This window comes from Schistocerca piceifrons, chromosome 7 (assembly GCF_021461385.2).
Source record: "Schistocerca piceifrons isolate TAMUIC-IGC-003096 chromosome 7, iqSchPice1.1, whole genome shotgun sequence".
NCBI classification, from domain to species: domain Eukaryota; kingdom Metazoa; phylum Arthropoda; class Insecta; order Orthoptera; family Acrididae; genus Schistocerca; species Schistocerca piceifrons.
In genome coordinates, this window is record NC_060144.1 from 36082634 (window position 1) to 36099310 (window position 16677).

The following is a 16677-nucleotide window of genomic DNA, read 5'->3' on the forward strand; positions in this document are numbered from 1 at the left end:
GTGCGGAACAATAGCTGCTTCTAGCAAGGCTTCTGCTAACCCAGTTTCACAAGACTTTGTTTATCACTCCTAGTATCCACTTCGGTTGCTACTTTGTGCCCACACTGTGAGGAAGTGGCCACGTGGGGACGCACGTTTTGTGACACTGCAAAATGCCCATGCTATGCTGTCTTAATGCCTGGCACACAATCACTGAGGATCTTGTGTTTCCACATCACACTCCTGTGCAGACTATAAATATCGCCTTAAGTGCGGATGTCATAAGTGTGAATATTGTATGGTGAACACTGGGACAAGGCAACAGTTTCTCCATCTGTGTCGTTTCTCCTGCACCACACCTGTCTAGTGGATTCACATCTCGAGCGAGTGACTGATTTGCAGGTTTAAGCCTGAGGCCATTTGTGTTACTCCAGCAACATGCAAACCTGTCCTTTATGTGTTTGTAATTTTGTGTTGGAGTGCTTATTAATGGCTGATGACTGCTGCATTCAGCTTGTGTGGGGATGTTTCGGCTGCTTAAGCAATATCTGTTCTAGACCTTTTGGTCCATGCAGCTACACTTACCACCATTGCATTAACACTCCTCGTGGTAAACTACACAGTTAGCTAAGTTTTATTTTCTCAGTTTATTATCCAGTTTGGAGGAGACATTCTCTTAAGCAGCACCTTTATTCATTTTCTTTGTGAATATTACCCATAAGCATTTCTTACTTCGTGTAGGCTATCTTTCCGTCGATTCGGTACTCTTTTCCTCTTATATTGAAGGTCCGTTTGGTATGATGTACCTGTCCTTTCTTCTAAAGTGATTGGGGTCCTCCCTTCCAAGGATCCACCCAAACCTAACATAAGCTCTCTTCTTTGGGAGTTACTTACCCATAAAATTGTTGGGTTCCTCCCTTCCTTGGGTACACCCGAACCCGGCATAAGCTTCCTTCTTTGGCGATTACATACCCATAACTCCCAATGCGAAGTACCTCACCCTCCTTTTGTACTACTTTATTGAATACTTTAGTACTTCCATCTTTCACTTCACCTCATCTTAAGACTTCTCCCTCCATTAAGCTCCCACTATCTCCCTCCCAAACTGTACCCTCCTTGAAGCTCCCGCTATCTCCCTCCCGAGTTCACGCATCTATTTTCCTCCCTTCAAAACTCCATTTTCTCCTTAGTGTTGGCTTGTCATATCTATATCAAGCTTATCGGTAATTCACCCTGCCCTATTCCTCCCTCCACTTGAAAAAGTGACAAACCCCCTAAATCATCTTTGTTTGTGTATAGTCTTTGTATATTTATTTTAGTACGCACAAATCCCACACCTCCACTATAAAAGTTAAATACAAACCCAACTGCAACATATCAAATCACTACAAAAGTTAACAAAACCATCTGATACGTCATCGATAATCATGACATAACGCATCTTGTACCGTGTAACAAGAGTAGCCCATTGTCATTGCCATACATGAAATACCTGCCAGTGCAATCCTACTGTTGTAGGCTGTAAAAAGAAAATACCCTGCGATAAGAACTTTGCATATGGACAGAGGGAAGATAGGTTTGGTACTCCTATTGGTGAAGTAAGAAAAGGAAATAGAGAGACAGCTATGTTAGGATTGAAGAAGAAAAGAAGACAGTACCCTCATAGATGGATTCCCTTAGCACACCTCAACTCACGGACCCCATCTGGCGTCCTTGGCATTGGAAGGAGAAGTTGTTTGGCGTTCCCTACAGAACAAGAACAGAATTGCCATGGCCTCACCATTGAAGAAACCCAAAAAAATTGATCCTAACAAACTTCTATGAAATGCAATGGAATAGGCAAGTATATTCACCCATAACTTCTGTGTTCTGTCTATTTGTTGGTCAGTACACAATAGTGGTGGTATCGCTACCCACGATTAATCTCCCAAAAAAATAATAAGTCACGTACAACCCACCCATTGTTTTTACCATATGGTGGTAAGTAACCTGCCTCTTTGGTCAACAATCTTACACTGAAGGAATACTTAATATCTGATTAAAAAACGGTTAACAGTATTTACTTTCACCATTAAGCATGATCTTTGTTCTTTCCCAAGTTTAATTTAATGGTGTCTTATACTGCTTTAACATACCAATATTATATAATCCCTTTTCTTCGCCGCTTTCTGGATCGACCAAGAAACCTGCTATATTGTGTGGTACATTTAAAACTTTGTAAGGACCGCTATATAAAGGGAAAAACTTGTGTGTTTATTTCTTCAAATTTGAGCTATGGTGTTCTTCCTTAATTAGTAACAAGTCATCCACATCAGAGTTATGTGTCATGGCTTTTTCATTATACTCACACATCTGTTTACCTGCTGCTCATTGTAAATTTTCTTTTAGAACATTGTCTAAGTTGTCTCTGTGTACATTAATATTATCATCTGACCATTTAACAATTTCAACAGTACCTTGACTATGAATTTACCTTACAATATTTTGATGGGAGATAAACCATTAGATAAATATGAAAGTACATTAAGTATTGCTTGGGACTCTGGTGTTTTCTGTGCCCAAGGTATATGTCTGTTTGAACAGTATGTCCTACATAACCTGTCGACTTGTTTCGTGATCCGTTCACAAGGGTTTCCCATGGTATCTCAAGACAGCAATGTGTCTAATATTTTCCCGTGCTAAAATCTCTTTGAAGGCTTTACTCGCAAACTGTGGGCCATTGTCTGTCAACAATCTACGTGGATTTCCTATCTCCGAGAAATATTCCCATAGACATCTGATGACTGTCTCTGTGTTGGCATTCTTGATAGGGTAGAATTTAACATATTTAGACCAACACTCCACTAGTACAAATATAATTCCCTCCCCCCCCCTTCCTGTACTTGTTGGTAATTGGCCAAAGAAGTCAGCTGCGAGGTCATGTGTCTTTAGGTATTACTGGGTATAACTTATACCTTATTGCTTGATAGTTGTCTTTCATCTTTTGGCACATTTCACATGTACATAATACAGACAGTACTTTTTTACTTAAGTTCTTAAAGTAGTAAAGTTTTACCATATGCTGAACACACTTTCATACCCCAGGGTTTCATACCTCTGCTGAATAAGTGTAATTAATCAAGTTCTACAGATTTCGGTATACACAGTCTCCATTTGAATCTTACTTTCTTTGCTCTCCAAAACCAAACATGACTTACCATAATCCATTCTATCATACCATTATCAATTGTCCCTCCTTCGTCTAACGTATTCCACATATACCCAAAATATGGATCGTCACTGATGCCCTTCTTCATTCTTAAGGCTAGGTTTCTCACTTCATTATTAGTTTAACTTACTGATAAAAAATTAATGTTGAAGGTAACTGCAGGACCTTCTGTTCTTACCATATCATTCATGCCCAATTGTAGGCGTGATAATGCATCCGAAATTACATTTTGTGAACCTTTTAGATACTTAATTTCAGTTTGATATATTTGCAATAATAGTACCTAACGTATTAAGCTGCTATGTAGTAGTTGACTTTCCATAAGAAATGCTAATACTTGGTGATCAGTATACATTATTATTTTAGATCTCCAAATTAGAGTTTGAAATTTTCTTGATACTCCCCGCTATAGCAAGTAATTCTTTCTCTGTTGCTGTGTAGTTCAGTTCATATTCGTTTAGAGTTTGGCTTGCAAAAGCTAGTCTAGTATGTTCTCCCACGCAAATATCCCACAGTCACTGAAACAACTCACTCGCTATTTCATGCTGTGAGGCATCAGTACTTAACTTAAAAGGTTTGTCCATCTGTGGGTGTTTTAAAATGAGTGCCTCTGCTAGAGCTACTTTAATCTCATTAAAGGCCTTAGACTCTCTGTTACCCCCAGTCCAATTAGATTTCTTAAATAAGTTTAATAACATAGGATTATTCATATGTCGAATATCGATACCCTTAACGTAACACCTTCTTAATGTTCTAACCAATAAATCACAATGTTCTTCCTACATCTTGGACACTAGAGTATGTTATCTGCATAGATTATTAGTTCTTTTTATAAATCTTTACCCAGGCCAGCATCCGAGGCTCTTATGAATACTGACACTGAGAGATTTAATCCAAAAGGTAACAATCCAAATTGGTATGACTTAACCTCATTCAAAAAAGCAGTAAATTTCTTTCAGTTCTAATCAGGTCTGACGTGCCAGTACCCATATGTGAGATCCATCAAGGTAAAATGCTTTGCTTGCTCAAATTTCATCAATATTTCATCTATACTGACCGGTCGAGATCTTTCAGGCTCTATGTGCTTATTTAGACGTACCCCCCTCCCCGCTGCCCTGTCGCTTTATGCTCTACTAATAACAGGTTATTGCATACCCTAGAACTCGTTTCTATTATTTCTCCTTCTAACATTTTATTAATCTCCTCTTGTATGGCTGGTCATACACTTAATGGTACCAGATAGGGTTTATGGAAAAAGGCAATTCATCTTTGGACTTAAAACTACATACGTAGTTATCAGGTACCCGTGGTGTATCTGAGAAAGCTTTGCTGTACTTCATCAATATGTGGTATAGATCATTTTTCTGTAACTCAGTTAACAGACCAGATTGTTAAGCTTTCATCCTAATTAGTTCTTGCAGCGTATTTTGTGTATCCAGAGTGCTCTCTGTATCCATCACAGTGCTTTTTGCTACTATGTGGATGTTATATATGTTGGCATTTTCAGTAATCTTCCCAATAAATTTTACTACAAATACTTGGCCATAATAAGTACATGTTAATATCTGTGCTGAAAAATCCAGAATTACTTTAAATCTTATCAGCCAATCAATATCTAGTAAAAACTGCAAATTTACATTAGGCACTACTGTGCATGTCTGCATAAACATAAAATTGTGTAATGTTATTGGCAACTGCTCTTCATGCTTGTCTTGCTTTGCTTCCAGTTATTCCTACTAAGCATACCCCAGTAACTGGCAGTATTGGATACTCTCTCTTATGTTTTAATACTTCGAACAAAGACTCAGATAAAATAGAAATTTCACTTACAGTCACTTCCTGATTGTCAATTATTTCTGAAATTATTGGTGTAGTAAACTCCATACCTGTTTCTTCAGTGAGCAAATAATTTTGTAGTGGTGTTGCCTCACTAAAGGCAACCATCTGTTTATCATATGGGCCTATACTTAGGTGGACACATCCTGAATCATGACACCTTAACCAAGACATTGATTGTTTTCCGGTACTGGTGTTTGGTTTGTCGAAAAAGGCTGCACTGTTCTAGCACCTTCCTTTATGCCACTGTTTTTAAATGTTTGTATAACAATGCTGCGTACTGCTTGTCTTTGTTGTTCACATTTATTACTCTGACTTTTATTTACCTGACAATAATTAAACTCCCATTTTTTTCTTGTATTTTGAGGTAAATTTACCTCCTTCCTGGCACGTATGCTCGTGACTGTGATTATTGCACTCATTATTCGTCATATCTAGATTTTCAGCAAATGACAGCAATTCATTCATGGTAGACCAATCTCTTATAACATTTCCTTTCTTACATCTTACCAGTACCTTTCCCACATGCATTTCGTCTATTGGGTTATCTAAATACTTAGGTCTTGTTTGATGCCATTCAGTATACTTTTTGAAACTACCTCATGAAATGTTTCAGGTCTAATAATTCTAGTGTAAATTTCTCTTTTATTGTTTTAGACCAATATTTACGCTAATTTCTTCTGAAAATTGTCCTATAAGGAAAACTCTTCGGAGTGGGAGTTTTCCCACTCAACATTGGATGTACTCCCTCATGTGGTTCAAACTTTCAAAAATGCTTACAAAACTTCATTCCACTTCCCAACTGTAATTCCTCTAATAGTGTTGTTGCATTGAAAGATTTGCCTTTAATTTGACTTTCTGATAATTCCCTTGTAGTTTCTGCCAATTCATCCCATTGTCATTTAAACTTATTGGTGTTGTTAGTGACTACCTCCTCAGAAAGCTGACCATTTCCTAAAGTATGTGAAATTCCTGTTCTAACCATGCTTGTATTTTTTTCACCAAACCTGAATGTAACTCATGGGAATATATGGAATTTCTGTTGTCACTAGCCGGCCGCGGTGGCCAAGCGGTTCTAGGCGCTTCAGTCCGGAACCGCGCGACTGCTACGGTCACAGGTTCGAATCCTGCCTAGGGCATGGATGTGTGTGATGTCCTTAGGTTAGTTAGGTTTAAGTAGTTCTAAGTTCTAGGGGACTGATGACCTCAGATGTTAAGTCCCATAGTGCTTAGAGCCATTTGAACCATTTCTGTTGTCACTTCTCTGCCCTAAAATTTTTATGCATGTTTGCGTATCTGTCATCTGATCTTTTACCAACTTACATTGTGTTTCTGTACATGCACATCTTTAGTCCAAGCTCTATGTTGACGTACATGATACATGCCCTTCCATGAATGGCATGGATCAGTGTAGCATTTTACATAGTTCAGTGATGAATTAAGGAACCTTCCTACACCATGTTATTTGTTTCAATAAAGTAAGGAACACTCCTACAGCAGCAAGGGGCAGGAAAGGACACCAGGTGCACACAGTATGTATGCCTGGTGGACTCATTCAACATGTTGAAGAAGCTATTACATCAGCCTTGAGGGAACAGGGTGCAACCAACTGCAGATTGTGGAGCATATTAGAACAAATGATGCCAGTCATCTAGGCTCCAAGGTCATACTTGAGTCATTCCAGTGGACGGCAGAGAAGGTTGAGAAGACCAGCCTTGTGCACAGAGTTTCAACGAAGCCCACAAAAAGCTGCATTATCCCCAGAATTGATCGTAGTTTTTCGGTTGTCAGTCAAGTAGAAGGACTGAGCTAGACACTTTGGAGGTTTTGTGACAAGTTAGGCTGTGGCTCCCTGGACTTGGACCATGGATTGACCATACTTGACCCTGAAATGGGTCATGTGTGCAATACATATCAGAGGCTTCTACTCAGGTAGCTGAATGTGTATGAGGTGCACACAAGCGTTTTTTTTTTCTTTTTTTTTTTTTCTTTTTTTTGTTTTTTTTTTTAATTTAGGTGACTGTCCATCCACTCCAGATAATGATAGGTGCAGGAAACCCAGAAGCATCAGTGTAATATCGAAAGAAATGCCTCCCTCAGATGAGAGTATTAAAATCCTAATGGTTAACTACCAAAGCATTAGCAGCAAACTGCCAGAGTTTGAAGTGCTCCTGAAAAGCAATGCAGCTCACATAATACTAGGGACAGAAAGCTGCTTGAAATCTGAAATTGATAGGAGTGAGATTTTTGGGGAAAATTTGAGAGAGTATTGAAAGGATAGGTTAACAGGCATTGGAGGTGGCATATTTGTAGCAATAGACAAGAAACTCAGTCCACCAAGATAGAAATTGAAGCTGCATATGAGATTGTTTGGGCAACACTCAGTATCAGGGGTTGGTGTAAAATTAAACTTGGATCCTTCTGTCACCCACCAGACTCTTTTCCTGATGTAGCTGTAAACTTTTGAGAAAAACCTCAGTTTACTTGTACATACACTCCTGGAAATTGAAATAAGAACACCGTGAATTCATTGTCCCAGGAAGGGGAAACTTTATTGACACATTCCTGGGGTCAGATACATCACATGATCACACTGACAGAACCACAGGCACATAGACACAGGCAACAGAGCATGCACAATGTCGGCACTAGTACAGTGTATATCCACCTTTCGCAGGAATGCAGGCTGCTATTCTCCCATGGAGACGATCGTAGAGATGCTGGATGTAGTCCTGTGGAACGGCTTGCCATGCCATTTCCACCTGGCGCCTCAGTTGGACCAGCGTTCGTGCTGGACGTGCAGACCGCGTGAGACGACGCTTCATCCAGTCCCAAACATGCTCAATGGGGGACAGATCCGGAGATCTTGCTGGCCAGGGTAGTTGACTTACACCTTCTAGAGCACGTTGGGTGGCACGGGATACATGCGGACGTGCATTGTCCTGTTGGAACAGCAAGTTCCCTTGGCGGTCTAGGAATGGTAGAACGATGGGTTCGATGACGGTTTGGATGTACCGTGCACTATTCAGTGTCCCCTCGACGATCACCAGTGGTGTACGGCCAGTGTAGGAGATCGCTCCCCACACCATGATGCCGGGTGTTGGCCCTGTGTGCCTCGGTCGTATGCAGTCCTGATTGTGGCGCTCGCCTGCACGGCGCCAAACACGCATACGACCATCGTTGGCACCAAGGCAGAAGCGACTCTCATCGCTGAAGACGACACGTCTCCATTCGTCCCTCCATTCACGCCTGTCGCGACACCACTGGAGGCGGGCTGCACGATGTTGGGGTGTGAGCGGAAGACGGCCTAACGGTGTGCGGGACCGTAGCCCAGCTTCATGGAGACCATTGCGAATGGTCCTCGCCGATACCGCAGGAGCAACAGTGTCCCTAATTTGCTGGGAAGTGGCGGTGCGGTCCCCTACGGCACTGCGTAGGATCCTACGGTCTTGGCGTGCATCCGTGCGTCGCTGCGGTCCGGTCCCAGGTCGACGGGCACGTGCACCTTCCGCCGACCACTGGCGACAACATCGATGTACTGTGGAGACCTCACGCCCCACGTGTTGAGCAATTCGGCGGTACGTCCACCCGGCCTCCCGCATGCCCACTATACGCCCTCGCTCAAAGTTCGTCAACTGCACATACGGTTCACGTCCACGCTGTCGCGGCATGCTACCAGTGTTAAAGACTGCGATGGAGCTCCGTATGCCACGGCAAACTGGCTGACACTGACGGCGGCGGTGCACAAATGCTGCGCAGCTAGCGCCATTCGACGGCCAACACCGCGGTTCCTGGTGTGTCCGCTGTGCCGTGCGTGTGATCATTGCTTGTACAGCCCTCTCGCAGTGTCCGGAGCAAGTATGGTGGGTCTGACACACCGCTGTCAATGTGTTCTTTTTTCCATGTCCAGGAGTGTATGTTCCCCTATCATACTGTAATCATTGGTGGAGACTTTAATCATCCACCAATTAAGTGAGAAAATTACAGTTTTGTTAGTGGTGGGTGTGATAAAGATGTCCAATGAAAGTTTACTAAATGCCTTCTCTGAAAATACCTTGAAAAGATAGTTAGGAACACCACTCATGATGGAAATATATTGGATGTAATGGCAATTAATACACCTGACCTCTTTGAGGATATCCACATTGAAACTGGTATCAGTGATCATGACACGGTTGTATCAACAATGATTAACAAATTACAAAACTTGAAACTTTCTGCACCGATCTGGAGCATCTAGAGCAACTCTGGCTCAAGTTTAGAAGAATAGTTGACCACACACTGGATAGATATGTAGCAAGTAGAACAGCTCATAATGGGAGGGAACTTCCATAGTACACAGTCACTGTAAAGAAACTTAGGTTACTGCATAATAGGTGTAGAACAAAGTGTCGGGCTATAGATACAGAAATGCTGAATGAAATGCATTTGGACCTCGAGAGCAATGCGTGGTGCCTTCAGTGGCTATCATAGCAGAATATTGTCTAGTGATCTTTCACAGAACCCAAAGAAATTCTGGTTGTATGTAAAGGCTGTTAGTGACACCAAAGTTAGTGTCCAGCCCTTCGCAAATAAGACAGTAACTGAAAATGAGTGTAGCAAAACACAAGCTGAAGTGCTTAACTCCATTTTCAAAGGAAATCTCAGGAGAATTGCCCCAGTTTAATCCTCATGCCACTGAAAAGATGAATGAAATGAGTGTCAGTGGCGTTGAGAAACAGTTGAAATCGTTAAAATTGAACAATGCACCAGGGCCGAATGGAACCCCTATCAGATTCTGTACTGAATTTGTGGCTGAGTTAGCCCCTCTTCTAAGTGTAATCTGTCATAGATCCCTTGAACAAAAAACTGTGCCCACTTCTTGGAAGAAAGCACAAGTCACTCCTGTCTTTATGACATCTGTCCATCCTTGAAGGATGGTGGTGTAGCATAGTTGGTTCAGACTCTGCAACATCTGCTATGGCTGAAAAGTCCCACTCAAGAGTGGCAGTCTACTGCAGTTTGGGCACTTGAGATGTGAAGGACTTCCACCAGAGGCCACTCTCTCCTTCCATCTTTCCCTCTTCCTGATGTCTTCTTCCATGTGTTCGTTCTCTGCAAGCTCAACCCCACTGCACAGCATGTCGCCACTTGACACAGTCACCAGCTGTATTTTCCCGCTGACGTGGATCAATGCTGGCCTCTCTCGCAGACATCCTTGAAGCAAAGGTGCGGTCTTCCTACTGATCTCTCACCCTCCTGAAGTTCCCTGTACAACACTTTTTTTCAGTATTCACTCAGGATCGATGTGCCTGACATGTCCCAGGCACCTTAGGCTGCAGTGGCTCAGGAGTACATGAATGCTGGTTGTGCTTGCGAGCCATAATACATCGGTGTTGGGTACTTTATCCTTCCTAGAGATCTGAAGGATTCTCTGGAGATAAGGGAGAGGGAAGCTGTTCAGTCGGGATTCGTGTGTAGCAAGAGCAAACTCATTCCTGTCTACAAGAAGGATAATAGAAGTGATCGACAAAACTGCCATCCATTATTCTTGACATTGATTTGTTGCAGAATCTTAGAACATACCCTTAGCTAAAACATAATTATATATGTTGAACAGAATGACCTCCTCAATGCCAAACAGCATGAATTCTGGAAAAAAAAAACTGATCATTTGAAACCCAACTTTCCACGTGTCTCACCAACTTTGCACTTTTCTAACATTACATACTGAAAGCTTTGGATCAAGGCAGTCTGTAGATGGTGTATTTCTTGATTTCAGAAATGCATTTGACTTAGTACCACATCTATGTTTATTGTCAAAAGTACGGTCATATGGAGTATCAAGTGAAATTTGTGACTGGATTGAGAACATTTTGATTGGCAGACAATGTTAGTAGTAGCCACAGACTTTTTGCAGCTGAAGCAATTATCTATGATGAAGTACCATCAGAGAGAATTTGCATAAATATTCAGTCAAATCTTGATACAGAAATGTAAAATTGTGCACTTCACAAAATGAAAAAAAAAGTAGTAGTATATGACTATAATATCAATGAGGCACTGTTGTAATTGGCCAACTTGCACAAATACTAGATGTAACACTTTGTAGGAATATAAAATGGAATTATCACATACGTTCAGTTGTGGATAAAGCAGATGGTAGAATTTGGCTTATTGGTTGAATACTGGGGAAATGCAATCAGTCTACAAAGGAGGTTGCTTGCAAATCACTCGTGTGACTGGTTTTAGAATATTGCTCAAGTGTGTGGGACCCATACCAAATAGGACTAAAAGGGGATTTAGAGCATCATGAATGGTCACAGGTTTGTTTGATCGGTGGGAGAATGTCACAGAGATACTGAAGAAAATGAACTGGAAGATTCTTGAAGATAGATGTAACTATCCCGAGAAAGTCTGTTAACATAGTTTCAAGAACCAGCTTTAAATAGGAATGTACTACAACCCCCTATGTATGGCTCACATAGGGATCATGAGGATAAGATTAGAATAATTACTGTATGCACAGATGCATTCAGTCAATCATTCTTCCTGTACTGTGTACGTGAATGTAACGGGCAGAAACCCTAATAACTGGTACAATGAGACATGCCCTCTGCTATACATCTCACATTGGTTTGCAGAGTGTAGATGTAGACTATGCAGTTTTTACATTGAGCAATCAGTAAAGGAATACAGGGAGAAATTTGGAGAGGGAGTTAAGGTTCAAGAAGGAGAAATGAAAACTCTTTAAAGTGTGCCGATGATGTAGTAATTCTGGTCAAGATGGCAAAGGACTTGTAGGATCATTTGAACAGAATGGTTAGTGTCTTGAAAAAGAGCTTATTAGATGAACAGCAACAGAAGTAAAATAAGGATGTTGCAGTGTGGTTAAATCAGGCAATAATGAGGGAATTAGGTTAGGAAATGAGACATGATAGGTAGTAGCTGAGTTTTGTTATCTGGGCATCCAAATAACTGATGTTGGCAGAATTAAAGAGGATATAAAATGCAGGCTAGCAATAGCAAGGAAAGCTTTTCTGATAAAGCGAAATATGTTAACACTTAATATAAATTCGACTGTTAGGGAGTCATTACCAAAAATATATGTGTCAAATGTAACCTCACATGGAAGTAAAATGTGAATGATGGACAGTTCAAACAAAAAGAGCACAAATCTTCTGAAATGCAAAGATGTACTATCCATCCAAAAAGTTCTGAGACCAATGCAACCATGGTGTACAGGTGACTTGAATGCTATAACTATAGTGGCAGCTCGAGGTAACAACTGTCAACAACAGATGTGCATTTGATAAATGAGTTGTAAGGCAGTCTGAATTAAGGAGGAGATATGTGATTGTGATGTGTCAGCATTGTTACCACAAATTGCAATGGAGCAACATCTCTAAATTGAGTGCTGAAGATGTTTTCTAGAATGTTTTGAAGAAGAGAAAAGTGTGTGCAATCTTTGTCTGACCAAAAACAGTGGTATGTAATGCCTGCCAAGACTTGATTCAAATGGAAAATGCGACAGTTCTTTTCTGGAAAAAATCATCACAGTTGACAAGACTTGGACAAACAACAAAGTGCAGAAATTCATATGGAGGGTCAGTGCTTTGGTGACATAAGCAGAATTCAAACCAACATGGTGCACAAGTTGAACATCATCACAAAGAAAGACTTGGATAGTTTTACATGGTTGTATGAACATTCTGTGTGTTTTACTCAAGTGAGGGAATACTATGTAGAACACCTGAAGCATTAAAACTGCCATCTTAACTTTTCTCTGTTTTTTATTAACCCAGCCTCAAAACTTTTTGGCCTGACAGAGTATGATAATCAATAAAGAGGTACTGAATGATGTCAGGTATAAAAGATCTTTGTGGCACAAGATTACTAAAAGAAAGCATAGATTAATGGGATATATCCTGAAGCATCAAGGAAAGTTAATTTGGTAGTGAATAGAGATGTGGAGGGTAAAAATTGTAGAGGGGGGCCAAGCAGGTTCAAATGGATGTAGGTTGCAGTATATGTGCAGAGATGAAGAAACTCGTGCAGGACTGACTAGCTTGGAGAGGTGTATAAAACATGTCCTTTAACACCAGCATGATATAAATTAGAGTCATCTATTGTATCCAAGGAAACAACAGATTTTTTATTATTATTAGTAGCCATCTTTCTAATTTAATTGATTTAAATTAACTGGTAAAAGTATGAATAATACAAAGCATTATAGTGATATTTTGTTAATACAGAATACAGGTTGATAGTATTTTGTTAATGTATATCTTGACTCATGTATGGAATACAATGAATGGATAAACAAATGAATGCGAGATACATACAGCCAGAAATGAAGTTTTAATTACAAGGTATATTAAAGAACTAGAGAAGATCATCATTAAGCAAAAAGCATAAATGACATGGATCCGACAGCTTGTTGTGCAAACATTTTAACTTTTTTCTGAAGCACTGAAGGCTAAGGCAAAGAACACACATGAAATCCAAGGATATAAACAACATTTAAGTACACCAATACTCGCCAACAGAAGAGGTAGCTAACTGATGTGTGAAAAGAATAATAATGTTCATAGATTTCAGACGTGGTCCTTATGTTTGTAGTAGCTCTAGATACATCATTAGTGACCTATCACCACATGCATAATTAAATACATAAATCAGTTAGCTAACAAGTTGCTTTGGTCCTCCCCTCTTAAATGTAATATACCAACTCCTTTTGTTATGTTCTTCATTTATGTGGCCTTATTGACTATATTTGATGTACAGTCATTGAGGGTATTTTAATTCCATCTTTGAAACTACAAGTAAATGCATGTTTTGTCACCAAATCCATTTTGTCTTATTAAAATAAAACATCTAATGAAAGATATTTAGAATTTGACATGTTTCCAAAATTGAGAAACAGTTTGTTACAAGATGATTTTCAGTTACAGTATTTCATTCCTGATTTTTTGGTCACATTCGGAAACGCTATCTGCTTTCATGTTTTTGGACTATTTTTTTGTTTGGTACTGTTGTATCTGGCCTAATCCCATAATTCTTTGCAGAACTACACATTTTTTAATGTTAAGCACAACACAATGTAGTACTATCATTGCGTATTTAGTATCTTTCTTGCTGAATATGTATTGTTTGTTTTATGTAGTGTTGCTGACTTGCCATTACTTCTTCTTCAATCTAAAACTGTGCTGCTTTTTTCAGTTTTTCATTTGTGTGTCATTTCATTTAATTATGTTAATGTGTATTTATTTAATGTGTAAGAGAAATGAAGGTGTACTGATGGAGTTGAAAGCCTAAGTGAGAGTAGATGGTGGAGGGAGGAGGCAAATATGCTGAACAATAAATTCAAAGTAGTCAGATGGGGAGTGAGTTGGAGGAAAAGGGTGAGGAGCAAGAGGTGAAATGAAATGGGGAGGGAGGGGGGGCCGGGGGGGGGGGGGGGGGAGGGGGGGAGGAAGGTGCATGGACAAAGAGTGGAGGATGTAAAAGGGAAGTTTTTTCCCTTTTTTTCTATGTGATTTTTCAATTATGTTGTACTGTGTCTGGTTTCCAGTATTTATTCAACCACTGAGTAACTGTTCATTGAATGTTAATGCTTTTTGTACATGGAAGATTTTTGGAAAGAGAATAACACACAATGACAAACTGGAAAAAAAAGTTTTAGATTGAAGAAAAACTAATACAAGCTGGCAACATTACACAAAACACACAATTAGGCCAGAACCAACAATGCCAAATGAAACAATAGCCCAAAAAGGTGCAAGTGGGCACATTTTCCTCATGAGAGCAAAAACCCAGGCATCAAATACTGTAACTAAAAATCAACATCTTGTAACGAACTGTTTCTCAATCTAGAAAGCACATCAAACCGTAAATATCTTTCATTATAGACTGTTGATGATTTATTTCGGCAAGACAAATTAATCTGATGACAAAACATCCACTTTCTGGTAGTTGCAAAGACGGAATTGAAATACTGTTTGCATTCCATGTATCTGAATTTGACTGGTATTACTTTAAAGTGCTTTTATGTGTATATTGGTAATAAGTTAAGGTCTTTCTCTTTACAGGTTTGCTGGCCAAACATTGTCCTCAAAGTCACTTGTTTTAGTAGTAGTAAAAATGCTTCAAGATAGCTCTGTAAACTTGATTGTTAGTTGTGAAAAAATTGTAATTGGATCAATGTTGTTAAATGAAGTGAAAGGGCATTTGAGGAAATAATATTTCTGTATTGACTTAAAAGGAAAGCCCAGCCAATTTTGTGTACATGTCTCTGTATTGTTTTACTTCTGTTCAAATAATGTGAACTCCATCATCTAAGTTATTTACATTCCAACATTTGCCATGACAGAGAGAGAATAATGTAAAATTTATTTTTAAGGTAATTTTTATATCTTTATTGTAGAGCAGATTGTCTAAAAAAGAGTTGTGTTGTTGTGGTGAATGCATACACACTTCAGACTTGCCTCTCTGTTGTAAGTTTCAATTGTAGCATTATGTAGAAGATACCAGAACCTGTTACTTTCATTATTCATTCCTGCTTCAATTTTTTTTGTACTAAAATTATTTACAACATGAATTAGATTGAGAGTGTTAGACTATATTTGTGACAAAGACTCCCTTACATATTTAATTACCTGTCACAACTAGAAGCCAAATAAGCTGTAATTGTTAGTATATATGTAATAGAATAATTTTAATAGTAGGCCTGAAATAATTACAATAAGACTAAACAATGTATAATCCATATCCAAAAGTAATGCAAATTGACAGTCACTGAATGGTCACTGAATGAATAGAAAAATAATTAACAGAAGCATAAAACATGGTACGGAGTGATTCTGGTAAACTAAAGTGGACTACTTTCAGTGTGTATTACCATTTTTGATCAAAGGCAGTGAGATGTGGACTTTAAATGCAAAAACCATTCAAAAACTAAGATTTGCTTAGTAAACAGTAGAGAAATGCACGTTGTGAACATCTTAAAGTGGCAGGAAAACAAAGAAATGGATCAGATGACAGACTGGATTGGGAGACATAAACATGACTGTAATGAAAATGACATGAAGATGGACTGTAATGAAAATGATATGGAGATGGATGGCAGATGTAGTCAGATGGATAGATGGTACATGGATTTAAGTGAGTTTGTTGTTTCATACTGAGCCTGTGATCTAGTGCAACCTGTTTAGGTGGCCTTAGAAGATTGCAAGAACATGGATGTACATAGTTGAAGACGGTAATTTGTGCAAAAATCTAAAAGATCAGTAAACATCCAGTTTTTTTTAAAGAATTGAACTCCCGTGTATAAAACAGCTTTAAACTTCTGATTACTTTACAGATATTGAATACCAATTTTTGTTCTCCCTGGAACCTGTTAGATAGGCAACCTGCAGTGGGTGCCAGGAACCAAGTTAGTCGTTTAGCAACGTAGACACTTTTACCCAGTGGTGGATGTGAGATTGCTGCCACTGCAGCACATAATACTGATGATGAACATCATCATATACATCATAAATAGCAGACATTATTTCAAGCAGTGCAGATTTGGCTATTTCTTTACTTTGATTAAATGAAACATACAATTCACCATTAATTTTCAGTCAGTCACTGCTTGTATAACACAATAGACATTTTGCCAAGGCAATAAATAG

General features: G+C 39.3%; 1 protein-coding gene across 1 annotated transcript in view; it reads left to right on the forward strand.

The window, feature by feature from the left end:
* The window catches only part of LOC124804753 (AP-3 complex subunit beta-2), a 241403-nt gene extending 225082 nt beyond the window's left edge, over positions 1-16321 (forward strand). Inside the window, exon 19 of the mRNA XM_047265059.1 lies at positions 15094-16321. Within this exon, the coding sequence (XP_047121015.1) occupies positions 15094-15244 (151 nt within the window). The 3' untranslated portion in view covers positions 15245-16321. The remainder of the gene's footprint in view (positions 1-15093) is intronic.
* Positions 16322-16677: the final 356 nt, after the last annotated feature.